General features: G+C 39.8%; 2 protein-coding genes across 5 annotated transcripts in view; both read left to right on the forward strand.

The window, feature by feature from the left end:
* Positions 1-18,985, forward strand: part of Lmpt (Limpet) — a 66,679-nt gene that overhangs the window by 30,440 nt on the left and 17,254 nt on the right. For 2 of the 3 annotated variants that reach the window (XM_068285826.1, XM_068285835.1), the window contains 2 exons: positions 7,096-7,478; positions 7,559-7,803. In XM_068285826.1, the coding sequence (XP_068141927.1) occupies positions 7,096-7,478; positions 7,559-7,803 (628 nt within the window). Of the gene's footprint in view, positions 1-7,095; positions 7,479-7,558; positions 7,804-10,467; positions 12,271-12,328; positions 12,380-18,985 lie in introns of all 3 variants that reach the window. The other variant, XM_068285818.1, reaches the window with a different exon arrangement.
* LOC137573765 (putative leucine-rich repeat-containing protein DDB_G0290503) lies at positions 12,732-17,004 on the forward strand. Of its 2 annotated transcripts, XM_068285806.1 has the most exons (2): positions 12,732-16,275; positions 16,343-16,602. In XM_068285806.1, exons 1-2 carry the CDS (start codon positions 12,924-12,926, stop codon positions 16,474-16,476), a joined length of 3,486 nt encoding a protein of 1,161 aa, XP_068141907.1. In that variant the 5' UTR covers positions 12,732-12,923; the 3' UTR covers positions 16,477-16,602. The 2 variants fall into 2 exon arrangements, with proteins under 2 accessions (XP_068141907.1, XP_068141899.1); XM_068285798.1 differs by having other exon boundaries at positions 12,732-17,004.

Below are 18,985 nucleotides of genomic sequence, written 5' to 3' on the forward strand. Positions count from 1 at the left end.
ATTCCATCAATTAACTTGTTCAAAGTTGGTTAAATGTTTGACTAAACATTACAACAATCTGTCTAGTTATATACAATTTTCTTACATATAAAGATAATATGAGAATTTCCTGAACAAAACTATCGCTATGAACAGGAAATAATATAATGAGATCCAATATTTGATTCGAAAACTTTATCCTTTATTTCTGTTGTACTTGAGGACTTTTCCTGTAAAATGCATTAGTATTAGATTGATTTGCAGTCTTTTTTTCAAACCGCAGTGAATTTTCTCGTAGTGCTTTTTACCTAATCCACGAAAAGGAGACACACATGTGTGTTTGTGTGTGGTGCTGCCACCGTCGCCGCTTGCGTTAATGAAGAGAGCGTCATCGAAAAATAAAAAAGAAGAGAAAAAAGTCAAGCAACGCATTTGGCATTGCATAGCTAATAAGCGGTTCTTGTGGGTCTCTGGTCCCCTTCATGGATGACGTTTTGCCGGTAACCGCAGCAACAGAAGCAGCAGCAGCAGCAGCAGCAACAACAAGTGCTGTGTCATTATCATTGCTTTGCTGCTGCTGCTGCTGCTGTTGGTGGTGCTGGTGCTCGTGGTGGTGGTGGTGGTGCTCCTCCATCTACCCACCCGCACTAGACTTTCTTTCTGCTTGGGTTTTTCGTTTATGCGCTATGCTTCGGCAAACTGGTGCGCCTCCACTTCGGCTCAGCGGCCAACGACGATAAGCACGGCTGGCGACGTTCGCGACGCTCGGAAGTTCAGTTAGAATTCAATTGTGTAACGGTGCGGGTTGCCTTCGTTGCTCTCGCTCCGCAGCTCGTTGCTCTCGTCGGTCGTCACTCTTGTTTTTCAGATGTCGTTGCGTCTTTCGCGCGCCTTTTTCACCGGGTTTTCTTCTGTGCTGTGTAAAAATGAATTAATAAATATATAAATTTAATTAAAATTAAAATACAGATAATTCTTAATTTGTCCATTGACCCCCGATGCGTTGTTTCTTGTTTTTGTTGTTCAAAATTATTGTCTCCGGTTTTTTGTTTTGTTTGTTTGGTTAAACAAAAGTTGTTTTTATACTCATATGAATTTATTTGTTGATTTAAATGTGTGCAACAATCTGTGGCTTATAGAACCGACCTAATGACTCAGTTCATTTTTAATTAGCCAATGATTTAGACCTTTTTTTTTTTTTACCCCCACCCTTGCTCCTCTTCTCTGTGTCATTTCTTTCTTTAACCCATCAAATTTTGCCATTTTATGGCTCATTGCATTTCCCTTCGTTTTGTGTGTTTTTTTTTTAATTTTGTAACACATTGTGAACAGATTTCGCCAAGAGCTACATGGACACACTTACATATACATATGTATATGGCACTGCAAATGAATATATATGCATATATATGTTCACCCTCAACTGACTGGAACAGTGAAAGATTTGAAATGCAGTGACAAGTGCATCAATAATAAGATCAAAAGTTGTGAATTTTTATGGCATTGTAAATACAAAGCAATACATTAAGAAATTATTCAAAAATGAAAAGGTTGGCAAATGTTCAACTAATGATCTTACACGAATCACAAGAGAGAAGGAAGCAAATTTCTAGGTCCCCAATTAAATTACATATGATTCAGATCTGCATAAACAAATGCAGTTAGCAATTGTTATTATGGGTCTTGAAAAATCTTGTTTTGCCAGATCTCCATTAATCATAAAGCTAAGCATTGCATTTGTTACACACATAATATTTATATAGTTTAATTCTTAACTTTTTATTATAATTTATTGCCATTTAACTTAAACACTTTGGTTTCTTGTGTTCCTCAATGACAAGTCACCGATACTTAAAGATATTAACACCTCTCAACAACGCATCTCTGTCGCTTGTCGCTTGTCGCTTTATCTGTGCTTCTATCCCTCTCGAATGCCTTTCAACAATGTTGCAATAATTCACATTGCAATTTTCTATCTGGTTTTCCTTTTTTTTTATCTACTGGAATATGCCAACAAGAACATTAAGCTTAACCCCGGTCATAAATATCAACTAAGCTGACTCCCCTTTTTATAGTTACCTATGTGAAATGGGAGGGACTGGATCTGGGGACTGGGTATAATAATGTATGTCTCCTATATATGGTATATATCTGCATGTTAATTAGTCACCTAGTCTGTGATATTAGAAAGAGGAGCACCGGTTCTCGTCTTCCATCTGATTCAATTAGCGGTTGCCATGCATACATACATTAGTGCATCTAAAAATACATAAACATATATGTACATATATCTATACCGCTATAGTAGGGCAATTGTATTGTTGTGCTACTGCACTTTCAGCTTTTTTTTTTTTTTTTTTTGTTTTGTTTAGTTTACCTTATTGTTGGTGTTGTTTTTGTTGTTGTTGTTGTTACTGCCGTAATCGCATTAAAAGTCATTTAATCGAAAGCAAACTGCGTGGGTGCACTATCAAACAGAGGCGTAGCCTCCCTTAGGAGGCGTGGCGGGTGTGAACCGATTTACACAAGTGTTTGTTCGACTTCAAGTAAAATGTCTTGATTTCAGAATTCTTCTGAGAGTAAATCAGAGTGAATTATTTCCTAGTTACTTGCTCCGCCTAATTAATCCAGAAGTTATGCCTTCTGCTTGTTTGTATCTCGTTTAGCTGATCTAGAAGCTATGACCTCTTCTTGCAGTATATCTCATTTATTTGCGCAGATCTCTGACAAACAGAATTTCCTGGTCACGCGAGCAACTCAACAGTGCCCCATGACGCATCCAGCTAGCTATGATCTTCAGCCACACACTCTCTCCCTCTAGAAGCGGCATATTCTATACACTTAGCTTTAAAGTAAACCCCATATAGCATTTCAGTCGACGCCCATGGTGATGGGGTGCCACTCTGTGGATGGCTTCATACACCTTGTGCCCAGTTGTGGGACAGCGGGTCCCAGCGATACTCATAATTGAGATTTGTTGGTTGCCCCTCCTCCTTGCCGCACGCCTCTCTCTCTCTCGATTGGCCCTCATCTTCTGGTCTTGCTTGCCACAGCAACGTTGACTTTTTATGCGAAGCTGAGCTTTTTATTGTTTATTGTTTGTAGCGACAACAACATGTAGAGTGCAATTATAGTGGAAAATTGGTTTTTCCTATGGCCTGTGGGGCAGAGAGAAGAAAGAGGAAAAAGGTCACCAGCTTCAGAATCAGCATAGCACACAGCATCAATATCCATTCTGTTCTATCTGAATGGATAAACAGACAACTTTATCCATTGCTGCTACTTTTGCTTACCAATTGTGATTGTTGTTTAGCGGTTACCCTCGCCCTCTTACCCTATCCCTCACCCTCATGCATCTTATCTCTAGGGGCAAACACAGAAAGTGGCAAAAGTTGTGCCTAAAACTTTGCTTTTTTGGCTTTTAATTACATTTATCTGGTTGGGAAAAGTTTTGCCTTGATTTCGCATTTGTCGTCGGTGTTGGTATCAGTTATTATTTCCAATTAAATAAAAGATATAATTGTATCTACCACATGCACACACTCACTCTCTCTCTCTCTCTCTCTCTTTCTCTCATTGTCTCTTTCATTCTTTTGCCTTTTTGACATATGTATGTGCTTTGGTCTAATCTGAGCGCTGTACACAATTTTAATGGCATTTTAATTGTTTATTTTGCGATAAGGTTGCGCATCTGCCTCCGAGTAACAGAATAGAAGAGGAGGAGAAAAGAAGAATTAGAAAGAAGTGTCTAGATTATAATTAGTAGCACATATGGTCGACTCCGGCATCGCCGTCTCATTGCTGCATTTTGTCATATTGTCAGTTATCTGCTGTAGCAGCAAAGATAGTATAAATAACTACCATATACATAGTACAAGGTCTAAGATACTGTTGTTAAATCATTATGCAATATTGGTACCAACATTAAACAGTTCTTTCAGTTGACACGATTCATTGTTCAGAAGATATACGAATGTATACCAAAAAAGATAATTCTAGATAAATGTGCACAATGCAAGTTAATAACTATAACTTTTGTTTAGGTAGTACAAACTAAAATGCTGATTTATTCTTGGATATTGTTAAAAATATGCATATTTGTATTAACTATACATTTCAACAGACCGACTTGATTGACTTGGCATAGTTTCATTTTCCAAAAATATTGATAAACATTGAAACTTCTTACCCGACCCCGTCGCCCCCTTGCACAAACCACATTGAATACGGTTTTGGATGACACAAACCCAAAGAATTTTATTTGGCAAATATAAACTAAAATTCCTGGGATGTCTGTTTCGCCTCGCATTTCATTTGCGCGCTGCCGAGCGCCCTCAAGTCAAAAATGATTTGAAAGATAAACAAACATAACTCGATCTTGATAATACTCACATAGAAATACATGCATGTATGTCCATGTATTGGTACAAGCATATTGAACAATAAGTATGAATCATATGTGGTATATGACTATTCATTATATATGCCAATCAACTTACACCCACCCCCATCTCTCCTCCCAGTAATGAGTTTGTAAGATGTAAACCTGTTGCATTTTCCGTATTAGATGTCGTGCTCAATTAGCAAAACAACAGTCCCTCACTCGGCAGTTCCTCAAACGTCAGTCATGAGGACCATAAAAGGCCAGAATGTCTTTACCATTTCAGTCCATTTGCGACGATAGAATGTGTACCCACTATACCCTGTTGTTTTGATAACGACTCCACTAAGAGTAAACTCTCGTGAAGGCTTATCTTATGTTTTTATTTTTTTGCTACCTACTTGGGTTTATTTTTTTTTTTAAAGGTTGAGGAAATGGAATTTGACAATTCTGGCGGTGATGATGACATCATTTCAATCCAGGGCCAATCCTACCTCTGATTCTTTCCCCCCTCCCATTCTCACTCACTGTGTGTCTGCGTGTGTGTGTGTGTTATTAATCTTATCAAAAAGTTGCCCTGAAATGTGGATGATGATGCGTTTACCTTTTATTTTATATCATTTCATTTTTCACTAACCTTTTTAAAGTGACATTTGTCCATACGTTGCGGAGGTGGTGGGGATTGGGGACTGAGAACAGTCACCTCACAGTTGGTATGACACAATCTATTTACGCCCCCTTTTCTTAGAATCTTTCCCCAACTAAATAAAATTTTGGCATTTAATTTAATGTTCGTGTGGTGTGTTGGCCAACCGCTATATAACTGAATTCCGTATCATAAGCGAAACCAGTTTCCCCTCTCAATCCCTACAAAATCAACGGCAAAAAGTCCTGCTTCCTTTTTTAGTCCTACAGAACTTATCATTGTTAGCAAATCGTTCAATTTAGACCTTTAAATAATCTTTTACGTTCTGTAGAACTTTTATTAGCTTAAGATCACCCTCCATGCCCTTTCCCAAACATCTTTTAATTATAATTCTCAACTAGTTTACATTTTGTGCTGCCTGAGATTTTGATTTGCCCTATTCCGCTTACATCCAAGAAAGGGCTCATGAAAATTCCCAAAAAATGTCGTAGATTTGAAATCGAAATTCAACATTTCCTTCTCTTTTTCCCGGTTATAGGCTTCGGCTTTGTATTGGCATTGTTTCACTGGTGTGGGCGTATTTATGACGCTGATTATTTGTATCTAATTGAAAAATAAGTAAACAGGCAATTACTAAACAGAAAATTTCTCGTATCCACAAACCCCAAACCAAAAACCGAAATCCTCAAGAATTTTCGTTGCGTATGTAAATAAATTTTGATAGTAAACAAATACGAAGCACAACGATATGGGAAACCTAGAGAAAGTATCGAAGTCTTTAATGCCCTATACATAAATACGGCTGAGTTCAATTTTCTTCTTAACTTTAGACTGATAATTCAGTTCCTGGTTTTAGTAGCCGCCCATTCCGATAGAGGTCATCAAAAGGATGCTGCCTTCTCTGTTAAGCCAAATTGATATGCCCTTTTCCGTAAAGGGTATCGGGAAAATTTAACTCAGTTCGTAAATTTTTTGTGTGGCGGCATAAAGGTCAAAATTAACACCTTAATCAAAATGTCAATGAGCAAATAACGCAAAACCAACATAATCTCAGACGTGCCAAATGAAAATAAAGAACAAGAAGAAGAAACAGTTTAAGTAAAAGTAGCAAAAAGTAGAAATACAAGAAGTACGAAGGAGAAGAAGCAAATGAAAAGAAAAAAGGTGTTGAACTCAGTCAAGTTCATTATTTTCTATTCGTATCCAAAAAAAAATTTAGAGGCGCCCTCCCAGCAGCGGCTGCCGCTCAAAGGCCAAGGCGAGCAAGGGCAACAGAATATAGCCAAAATTTTGATGAGTCAAACTATAAAAAGAATACAAAAGAAGCAACCAAGAAACCGAGAAGCGTAACAAATAAAACAAAAACTGAAATAAAAACCCAAGAGTAACAACAAAATTGAAAATAATAACAATAAGCAATCAAACAAGAGAAAAACAAACTAAACAAAAGTAGAAGAAACCAAAAACAACAACAAAAAGTGTCTAACTGTGCAAAAAGAAGGTCCAATTAAAGTTGAATTCATTACAAAATAAAATGGTGAAAATGCTCGATCTGGATCGTCATGCCGAGTGTCCCCTATGGATAGCATTGGCCTCATCCGATGTTCCCTGGACGGGAATGGATTATGCGTGCTTGAATGTCTTGAGTATTTATTGCAAAGTATTTGATAAAAAAAGAAATTTACGATCTCATTGTAAGGTAAGCGGAAATGGCCAAAAAGCAGTCTTTAAAAGCTTTCGATAGATGGCGCTAAGAAACATTGCGGGGAAAACGAGATAGCATATTTTCAGCTAACTCACTCATTGACCGTGGTGCTATGCCACGTAAATGAAATTTTCATTTCAATTCAGTTTTCCTAATTTGATTTCAAGAAATTGTCGTTATAAATTTTAAACAATTTACTAATTAAACTATTTGGGAATCACAATAGCTTAGAAGAATAAATGACTTTGAGTCTGCTCATTCGAAAGATTGGCATTATAATACTAAAAGTTTCTTAATTAATAAGGAATGCTGAGTCACTAAGAGAAAACTATGAAGGATATTTCTTTTAACTATATTTAATCTATTGTTTCATTTCTTTTGCAGGAAAACCTGCCAATCGTGCAAATGTCCACGCGAAGCGCATGCCATTTATCAGCAACAAACGACCAATGTGCACGAGCGTCTCGGTTTTAAGCCGATGACTCCCAGCCATGCCGATTCCAGTATAGAGGCACGCGATCTAGGCTATACATGGGTGCCGCCAGGCGTTCGGGTATCATCGCGCATCAATCGTTACTTTGAGCAATTGCCCGAGGAGTTGGTGCCGCGAGTGAATAGCGAAGGAGCCTGCAATCGAGAGCGACAAATAGCGTATCAATTGCCCAAACAGGATCTATCGCTGGAACATTGCAAGCATCTGGAAGTGCAGCATGTGGCATCTTTCGAGGACTTTGTGACAGCTCGCAATGAGATTGTCTTGGATATAGGTAAGAGAATGATTAGCAATATTTGTCCCATCCTGTCCCATCTCAATCTCACTATCACTCCCGCTCTCTGTCTTTGGTAGCCTACATCAAGGATGCGCCCTATGATGAGCATTGCGCTCACTGTGATAACGAAATATCGGCGGGTGAATTGGTTGTAGCTGCACCCAAATTTGTGGAGAGTATTATGTGGCACCCAAAGTGCTTTACTTGCTCCACCTGCAATTCGCTGCTGGTGGATCTCACCTACTGTGTGCACGATGACAAAATTTACTGTGAACGACATTATGCAGAAATGCTAAAGCCCCGCTGTGCTGGCTGTGATGAGGTGAGTCGTCCTTTGCAACAACAACAGCAAAAAATAAAAAGGAAATATTTCACCCTCAAAGTTTTTCATCACCGAATTGCCATCTAATTGGCAAACGTGTAGCATACTTTGGGGCGTCCCCTCTTTCGCTCTATCAACTCATCATTCAATTTAAGTTGTGCGTTTTGTTGTGTGTTTTTGTCATTTAGTTAGTTTTGGTTTTTATCGCCTGCCGCACGCAGTTCCCTTTAATGGACTTAAGGTGTGGCTACGGCTGACTTCTACACCTACCCAAGCCCCCCGATATCTTTACAGTCTCTATTTTAGCTTTTGTATATGTCCCTTACCCTTACAACTGCTACTTATTAAAGGTTATGGCATTTTCATTGAACTTCACTTGCTGCTGCAGCAGAACAAAATACACACTAGCTGCCATCTACATCAGTTCATTCATTGGCAGCATTCGATGTTGACGTTGGATGTGTGTGACGGAAAAATATTGTGAGTTGTGTGTGAGCCGAAACAAAATATACCTCAACAGATCTATTAGCAAAGTGTATTGAAGGCAAATGACATTTTCGCCTGCCCTTCATTTGAATTTGACTGATCTCATCCTTTTGTAGATATGTACATACAAAATATTGTGGCTATAACGTAAATCTATTATCAAGCACTTTCATTTTCAAAACCCACACGAATCGAAAAAGAAAAACATATGTTTAGTATTAATAAAGACACGAATGACCCATTTATCTGCGGTTTAAATTAATTATAATTATTATTCTTTATTTGCTGCTGTTGCCACTATTTCAAATGTTTGCTAATTAAAACAAAACATAAAATTAAACAGAGACGACCCAAAGCTTGACGATCTTTGGATACTCTTGCCAAACTTTCGTAACTCATATTCTCAAATAGTTAGATAGATTTTATATATCACAAAACTGCAAAAGTTCAGTTACCATTCAGATTAAGTTGATTCTATCAACCTAAACGAACGACCTAAAAACGATTAATAGATCAAAATGAATGTACACTTGTGGGAGAAGTGTATTCGAATTACGTATACGCCGAGTGTTCGCAATGTTAGTGTCAGTGTCATGAGTGAAAATTGTTGCTTGAATTTATGGCACACAACAACTGCAACACAGATGCCGCTGTTGCTGCTGCCGCTGGGATCGCTGCCGCCGCTTGGCATTGGCCATGCCGAAAGGAATGGCAACAGTAAGAAGAAGAACATATACATATTAAAAACATAAATAGCAAAAAATGCGAAACACGAAAACGAAGAGTGTGAAGAGATATAGTCTATTCTCATGATTTGAAAGCTATCCGACAGCTGATATACCCATCAACTTAAATCAGTGAAGAGTAAAGATATCAGTGCAGACTTTAAGTGTTAAATATCCCCAATAATTTATAAACAATTTATAAAAAAAAACAATTCAATCCGAAAAGGAAATACCAAATCTTGATCTGAATTCGAATTAAGATTTTCTTCTTTTTCTTGTCTATATTCCACAAGACCTGAATATACCCATCTGATTGATGGATATGTACTTAACAGCTGCTGCTGTGTCGTGCCTCCTATTTAAAAAAAAAAAAAGTTGAAAAATCCATTCACTAAAGCAAGAGAGAGAGAGGCAAGCTGATTAACAAAAAAAAGCTGAAAAAAGACGGCTGAACCAATTGGTAATGCTCTCTTTTATGTCCTCCCCCCTTCTAGTCTCTACCTCCCCTCGACACACCCTTTCAGTTGGCCAATTCTCCCATTAGACTGGGCCACTTGACACACACACACACACACAGCGCCCCGTAGTCAGAACTAAATGCAATAGAGGCGACAGTCGCCAAAATACCTTGTTGTTTTTCGTTCGCGCTCCTTGGCCATCAATTAGCGCCTTTTCGCATTTTCTTTTCGTTGTTGTATTTCGCTTTGGCTTTGGCTCTCTACCGTGTGATTCACTCAGAGGCCCTTATAGCTTTAGTTCTAATGGTAGATGACATTAATCAGTTGCAAGACGATCGATTAACTGGCAACAACTGCAGCCAGCAGCAGCAGCCAGCAGCAACTAAAGATGTCCGGGCTTGTCTCTCTTCTTCGTCAAATCTAAAGTGAAAGAAAATAGAGTCAAAAGGAAAATATAGAAAAATATTGCAAAAATAACAGAAGAGAAATATACATATACGAAAAATCAAATGTTTATATGCCGCGTACCGAAGCCATCGGCAACACATTTTTGTTTTTGAAAAACGTACGAAAATTTTGTATCATTCAATTACCTAATCACTTTGCCAGCGAATCCTCAAATTGTGTGTGTGGCTGGGTTGGGTGAGAGTGAGTTGAGTGCGTGATATATTTTTATACCGAAATAATATTGATTGGGGACGCGGGGAGAGACCCACTAGCCCAAAAAAACAAAATCACCATTCTCAGTGCATTCTCGACGCATTACGCAAGCTGAACACGCTTGAAACGACACAAAAGCAACATCAGAAATGGCCAATGCCAATGAGGAGGCCGCTCTAGCCGGCATTGGTGAACTCATATTCTCCTTGCTAATTGGCTATCTGGGAGCTCTGGAATTTGCCTTTGTTGCCCGACAACTCTATCACTGGTCGGCCCAGCATCCCAATGCGGATTCGTTGCCAGAGAGTGGAGAGGAATTGACACGTTATCGTCAGCGATTAGATAAGGAAATCACTGAAGCGGCCGAAAGGGAAGCACTGGCTGGTACGAATGTTATGCAGGATGGTGTTTGCTATAGCAACGGATTTCGTGTTGATCCGAAAGGAGATTTGGCCATTGAATTAGAGCGTCAGCAAAAAATTGAAGAGGAAACTCGCCGCCAATTAGCCGAGGCAGAAGAAAAGTTGAGAAACGAAAAACAAAAACAACAAGCCGAGGACGAGGAGAAAAGGCAAAGGAAAATCATAGAAGAGAAGGAGAAGGCTGAAAGACAACGCGAGGCCGCAGAGAATGAGCGCAAACTTATTGAGGCTGAAAAACAACGCGAGGAGAACGAAAGAATATTGCAAGAACGTGAAGAAAACGAGCGTAAACTCATAGAAGCTGAGAGGCAACGTGAGGAGAGGGAGCGACTACGGCAAGAGGCTGAGGAAAACGAACGCAAATTGATAGCAGCTGAAAGACAAAGGCAGGAGAATGAAAGACTACTGCTGCAACAACAGCTTGAAGAAGAGGAAAATACCCGCAGATTACTCGAAGCCGAAAATGAACGTCAAAGGATCCTAGCCGAAGAGGAAATTGAGCGACAGCTCTTTGAGGCACAGCATCAAGACGAAAATGAGGATGAACAAGCCCAGCGTGATGCCGAAATTGTAGAACGTTTACTGGCCGCCGAACGGGGACGTAAATTCAGCGCCACCGAAAGTGAACTGGAAGAAGAGGCCCTCCTAGAAGAGCAGTCTCGCCGACTGCTATCCAGTAAAACCGATTTGGAAACAAAACAGAAAATGATTGAGGAAAATGCTCGTCGCTTTCTGGAAGCCGAAGAGGAAATGGTTATGCTACAACAACGTATGCTCCAGGCAGCTCAAAAGCAAGATGATGACGAGGAATATCTGGGCATGCAACCCGTAGAAGAGGAGCTTTGCATTAAGAAGACTCTGCCGCCGAGATTTGAAGAGCCGGTTTATGAAGAACCGGCCGTGGTAGTGCAAAAAGTTAAAACACAATATGGACAAACGAGTGGTGGTGCAATCGTGGAAGAACCCTACCAAATGAAAAGCAAAACATTGACTTTTCCCAGTGTTTCGGACGAAGGCTCTTCCATAGAACCCAATTCCAGTCAACAGTCTTCGTTTAGCACACAACCCTCTGAAGCCGAACGTCCAGAGCCCGAGGGTGAGGACTATATACCCGATGTTCAGTATACCGAAGATTATTTACGCTCTCTCGATGGCATTAAGTCCCGGCCTCTGGTACGTGAAGATGGTTCTGGCAGACGTCGAGCGTTTAAAAAGCGGCGTTCCAGTGGCAGTTCGAATTCATCAAGGGACTCTCGTACTTCGCGAGAAGAAGAGCTAAAGATGTTTACGTCGCTGGAGGAGGAGGAGCTGAGACATGGCGATAGAGAGGACTATAATCCTATCAAATACAGTAGCGAGCCAACGTTAAGGGTTAAGCAACCGCATCATAGACGACACAAACGTAGCCCGGCTAAGGATATGAAACCGGCTTCTTCATCTGCCGAAGCTGGCGGAACATTAGAAATGCTTGGCGAAGAAAATACTAGCCCTTGGGGTGAAATAGTACCGGAGCACTACAAGGATACGGAATTCTGGAAGCGCGAAAAGGCCTTGTCAATAGACGAAGAGGAATTGGAACTGGATAAACACGCATCCGGTGAGGAGGTTATTGAGCCAACAGAGGCGAAAATCGAACCGAAATCTTCGTCATTCGAAGAGGCAAGTAAAGAACAGAACTTAGAGGCTGCCTCGGTATTAACACAGCAGCTCAGCAAGGTAAGTATTATGTGCGATCAATGTAACAAAAATAGTTACAAGGAATTTATTTCGACAGGAAAAAGATGATTTGGACAACACTTCCAGCCTAAGCGACAACAAGTCGAACGTAAGTTTCAAGCCGAGCCCAGCACACTTAAATAAAAAAAAAAAAAACACACATACCACACGCTAAACCCTTAATGAAGCTTTAATTGCCCTAACCATTGTGCTTCTTCTTATGCTTTTGCTTGCCGACTGCTTATGCCAAAAAAGCTGCAGACCTCCACTGCGACGGAGGAGCAGTCCCGCACTTCACCTGGCCTAAGACGTAGTCCCCGCATTGACGAAATGGTGCAATATGAAGAACGCTGGTCGGCCAGCCACACACCAGAGCCACCGACCATTGCAGTACGTGAGCCGGACACAGCTCCTTGGCGCGATCAATATGGCTTACTAATGGAGGGTATAAGTGATTTTTATGACTTTACCGCCTCAGTTAATCCTTCAAGATCCCGTCCCAATTCTCGAAATCCTTCGCCTCAACCCAAAAATGTTGCCCATGAAATGGATGTAGATAATGAGCATACATTGGAGGTCTATGATGATAGTCAAGATGGTTTGCCCCCGGGGAATTAAATTGCGAAGCGGTCTTACAACTATTGGAGTCAACCATGAATATGGATGATACCGAGTCCATTCATCACATCGACGAATCACTACCACTGCAAAATGTAGCCGATGATGCTAAGAATGGTCATGAAAAGATAATGCCCATGGTTTTTGAAGCTCAAGGATCTGAAGTTGGACAAAACAGCGCAACAGATTTTTGCGATTCGCGATCACGCTCCCGATCGCCTCTTCCTACCTCTGAAAATTTGGAGAGAAGCATTACTAAGCGAAGACAGAAATTAATTAAGCATAATGATGAGCTAATGGAAAGATTGTCTAACTCCTCTGACAGTGGTCGGAATAGTCCCATGGAAGTGATGGAAACTAACAGCCAAGATAAGTCAGATGTAGTGCTACCTCAACCCGTTATAGAAATCAACGATTTAGCTGAAGACGAGCCAATGATTGATGAAACAGAGAATCCGTCTAGAGAACAAATGCGGTTGTTTGTTGAAAATTTGAGAGCTGAACGCAATTCAAGGTCCAGATCTAGATCAAGATCCCGTTCGCCGTTGCCTACAGCTGATAATATAGCTAAAAGCTTAGAAACTCGTCGGCTAAAGCGAACCCAACAAAATGATGAACTTTTCGAGAAACTCCACATAGAAGTAGAACAAGCTCAACAAGCAATGTCCCCAGCTGTAATACCTGTCATAGAAACTTTTGAAGCAATATCCCCAGCTATTATACCTGTTATTGAAATTATTGAAGCTCCTTCCGAAGAAGTAGCAGTAGGACCGGATGAAGAAGAAGTCGAACCCGTTGATACGCCTGAAAGTATGGCAAAACTCTTTGAACAGTTACGATTAAATCGTGCTCGTTCCACCCATTCACATTCTCGTTCAAGATCTCCCTTACCCAGCGCTGCTAATCTCGAACAAAGCCTGCAAAAACGTCGTGATAAACTAATTGCTCAGAATGATATGCTCTTTGAACAATTGCAAGAAAGAGCCCGTACACCCGAACCCGAAGGAAGACTCACTGTGGAATATGTCTATGAAATTGTAGAAGAATCTGCTGATCCAAGAGATATGAGATCTTTGTCACCCTCTCGATCCCGATCCCAATCACGATCTCGATCACCATCACGTTCCCAATCAAAATCACCATCCAGTGAAAAGGAATTTCACCTAATGCTGAATCTTGAGGGCTCTGATCAACGGACTTTGCTTAAACATAACGAGGATTGGGAAAGTGTCTTAGCTGGTAAAATCAAGCAGAGGGAATTGGATATAGAAGCTTTACAAAAATTAAGCAATGCCAATGAAGAAGTTGAGCTGAGAGTTCTAAGTCCCACAGCATCGGAATGTGAACAACTCTTGCCAGCCTATGATCGCACAATGTCCGAAGTAGCCAGAGACTTACAAGGCGAACTGAAGGCGAATGATTTTAAAAGATCTACCTATGTGGGCGAATCCCTTGACCTAAGTAGAATTGATGAATACAATCGACAATCTCGTAGTGTCTCACCAATGCCTGAAGTTGGGCTAGCTAGAGAGCAGGCAGGGGCACAGCGTGAGATTCAGGCTGCTATTTTAGATTCCCTAACCGAAAATCGACATGGTGCCAAGCCGAAGACTAGTGAATATGAACGCACATTTTCCGAAGAACTAAAGGATGCACAACGTATGCAAGAAGACTCGATAAATAGTGGATTTAAGCGCTCTACCTATGTGGGCGAGTCCTTAGATCTTTCTAAATTGGATGATTTACGGCATCGCACCGCTGAATTTCAAAGGTCGCGCAGTCAAAGCCGTTCACCTCTAAGAGACGAAGATGAAGGTATTGTCACTCTGAATAACATTGAGTTGGAAGTGGCGCGAAGAGATATGCAGGATCAATTACTGGACAAATTGGCCGCTTCAAGTGTAAATTTTGAAAATTTTTCTCGTCATTTGAATGCTGATTTTTTAGACAGTGAACGCCGGGCCTCTGATTCGGCCTTAGATTCGTATGGCTGTGGAGATTTAGAACCCGACGAGTATCATCATTTTCGTAGATACTCACTGGCCCAAGAGCAGCCTGTAGAAGAATATCCAAGTGATGATTATGTCTACATATCACAAATTGAAGTGCGAACTTTAACTGGAACAAGAACTTGGTTAAAAGAGGACTTTTATACTCTCGAACCAGATAATTATACTGAATTGGATATTCTACCGCGAAGAGACGATGACGAAAACGAAATAAAAGACGAACAATCCTGGGCCCAAGCTGTTCTAGCAGCTGAAGCAGAGGCAGCTGAATTTGATGCCACCAATGCCATTTACGATTTCGATATTATTGGAGGAAACGGAGAAGGTAATATGGCAGGTGGGGCTGACGGGGATGACATTAGTTCAAATGACAGTGAAGATGAACGCCAAACTGTCGTGGAAATCGACGATGAGGAATATGAATTTGAACTTGATGAAGGCATCTCGGACTATAATGAACGTACACAACCGACAGATGAGTCTCACCATGACACATCGGAATGTGAAGAAGCCGAACGTAATACCGATCGTTATGCCAATCGAAGAGCTCAAGATTGGGATGACGTCGAAGATGTGGAAGATTTTCTGGGCGATGGTGCAGTAGGTGGTGCCACACCCTATTCCGATCCGGACTCGTTCATCGAACAAATCTACAATGAGGCTATAAAAAACCGCAAGCAGTCGGGCATTTTAAGAGACTATGAGACAATGGTTCAAGAACAATTGCCCGATGCGGATCAAAGTGAATCCGATAAAGAGAAATCCAGTTCAGATAGCGAACGTCGCTATGCCTTGTGGGCCAAGACGCGGGAACTCAATAAATCCCCTAGACATAATGATATCGACATCGCCTTGGGTCTCACCCTGGAAAGAGATAATTCGGAAATTCGTTATTTAGGTGATGCGCATATTGCTGCAAGGCAGTCAACACGTCTTCGTACACGTTATGGCTATAACCCTCAGTTACAGGTAACTGCTTTGGAAGATGATATAGAAGTGGATATGAATTACATACCTAAAAGGGAATACAATTGGCGAAAGAATTTCAAACTCGACGATAACGACGAATGCAATCAAACCGAAGACAACCATAATAGCGAAATGGCAGAAACAAACGAAAGTGTCAAAGAAGCTGAAATATTGCAGGAAGAGAATGGTATTGCAGATACAGAAGATGCAATAGATGGCGGTGAATTGATTGATCGTCGTTATAGTTTTGGCGGCGAAAGCATCACGCTTTTCAGTCGTAGTCCTATACGTGAGGTGTTGCCAGATGTTGTTGAAGAGACTCAAACCGAATTGGATCACACTTTAGGCGGCGAAGGAGAAGTGATGATCGAAGAACCTCAGACTACCGAAAAACCCAAAAAGAAGAAAAGTAAGAAAAAGTCACGAAAATCCCATGAGGAGGAGAATGATAACGATTCAGACAATACAATGTATAGGCAGCCCAAAGAGGATTCATTGGACTCAACCAAAAGAAAGTCACGTTCACGTCGGAGTTCGAAAAGTAGTCTCACCAATGCGGATGATAACAATGCCACAGGCCCATTCTCACCTCGTGCTAGTTTGGCTCTAGTGGGTGAGACACTGGAAAATATAGCCGAATCGGCACCTACCGAGGAGCCTTCGTCAGTCAAAAAGAAGACAAAGAAACGCAAGAAGGTGACCAAAGAGGCAAGTACCGAACAACTCGAGCCATCATCCTCCCTGCTCGATGAGGCATTAAATGCAGCTCTAGCCGAAATAGCTCCCATATCGGTATCAACGAACTTAACACCAGAATCAACGCAACAGAATTTGCTTTCCACCATTAGCACGGGCCAGAGTCGTTGCCTTACACCGGCTTCATCCATAGAGGAACCCCTCGAACCCAATCCAATTGATACAAACGCAAATAACATATTAACCAACTCCACTGATTCAATGGCTCCAGCTCGCTCAGTAGTTGACACTTTCGATATACTAAAAGATGCCAATTTCTATCCGCTTTTCTAGGCTGTGTGCTCGATGCCAGAGCCGCTTGTTTTGCCTAATATTAACTGATAAAATATGATATGATATGTATGATTTATCTTCTTTATTACATTTCTTTTTTAGACATGTTCATAAAGTCCCCCCCAAACAAAAAACCAAAATCGAAAAAAAAAACAAAACAAAAAAAGTCAAACCAATACCTAATTGCACTCAGTTCCAGCTTCCAGCCGCCATCTACTCTGACTGCATAGGATCATCATGAATAAACTATATATTTCTATATAAATATACAATATATCCTCACTTGTTTTGTATTATACTAACTTAACGAAAGCAAATCGAACGAAAAACATTTGATTGTACGATATTTTGATTATTAAGTTTCTAATTTATTAATATTTGATGCAATTTTTTTCCCTTTATAAATGAATGGAGAATAAATACAAAAATGTGTATATGAAACCAAAACATTTCGTCGTCATCAATTTCATTCAAAAGCTGAAATCATGGGCGTCCTTGCCTGCGGCTGTCTATGTATGAGATGCATTGTACATATATGTATATACGTACATGTGTATGTGTAGTATTCCCTACCAATATTTTTGGCAAAATGTAAAAATCTGCATACTATATACACATGGGTACATACATATGTATATGCACTCAAAGCAATTGAGATCATGCTCACAAGTGCACTGACATTCAACGAGACAGCTACAAATCGTCCCACAATTGGCCATATACTTCATATATATAAAATACCATATGTACATATGTTTGTTTATGGCCCAATTTGCATTTTGGCTTGATGATGTCATTTTCGTTGGCATTTTTCTTCAGAGTTGACAAGTCTTAATGCAAATTTCTCTCTGATCCCTATGAGTTAATTTCCGATTTCTTTTTATTTCTTGATATGTATGATATTAATGTGAGCCAGCTACTTAAAATGTCATGTATGAGGGGATAATCACAATATTTAGTATATAAAAATTTGTTATTTTTATAATACAAATGAAGAAGAGCTACAAACGTGTTCATATTGGGGGAAAATCGAAATTTATATGCTCTAGAATAGCATTTATATTTATTAGATAATATTTGATTCGATCAATACCAAATAAGATTTTATCTAAGATTTACAGTTGGAATCTAAAATTTATTGTACGATTTTCTGTTCTTTTTTTATAAACATTATGTGTTGGTTTAGTGCAAAGCAATTAGAGTATTCAAAACGTGATCTGACAAAAATAGGAATACATTCATTAAGACAAACGGCTCTACCCTTCAGAGTGTCTAATATTACGTATACGCCACAATGTTCCCAACGACGACAATGCATGAAAATCAGCAAATGTTTATTTTGTCTTTAATGTGGTCTAGGCCATTAATACCTTCGTGTCATGCCATTGTCGAAATAAATACACTTAAAATGTCATGTTTTTGATGGAATTGAAATTATATGCACAAATGTCTTTTTTATGTATTTAGTTTCATCATTAAAATTATGTTTTTTTCCTCATGAAATAAGAAATGGCCAAATGAGATTACAATTCATATGGTGATGACACCTAAATATAAAGAGATGGATGCCAAGACACAGTGTTATGGCTCTGAATCATCGTGAATAAAAGGCAACTTCTTTGAACTAGTTAGGATAACTCCTTTTCGTTTACCCTCTTATCATTCATTGTGCCCTGCTTCGAGTGGGTCAATAAACAAAAACTTCTCAATCAAAAAACAATTTTTAAACCTTTAAATTTTCATTGTTTTCCTACCAATAGAGCACACAAAACGTTTGGACTTATCATCACAAAGTCGGCTAATGGCAATTTTTGGCAGCGTCTCTTAAAAGTATGCAACACAAATTTTGCCCAAAAGCAGGCAATGCAAATATTGCATTCGTTTGCTCATATGTTTCGTCTCTTGGCACACAGCAGATGAAAACTTGAAGTTTGCCACGTTAATTTCTACGAATTCGGTGATATTCGTCTTTAATTTTCTTGCCAACTTAGTGTATTGTTTCTTTTTGATTTTCCGTTGAAATGGCGCTGTCAAATTTTGTATGTCCTGGCCTTTGTCAAATCAAGCAGAAACGAAATGAAGAAAAACGA

This window comes from Drosophila tropicalis, unplaced genomic scaffold, assembly GCF_018151085.1.
Source record: "Drosophila tropicalis isolate 14030-0801.00 unplaced genomic scaffold, ASM1815108v1 contig_1109, whole genome shotgun sequence".
Lineage (NCBI taxonomy): Eukaryota > Metazoa > Arthropoda > Insecta > Diptera > Drosophilidae > Drosophila > Drosophila tropicalis.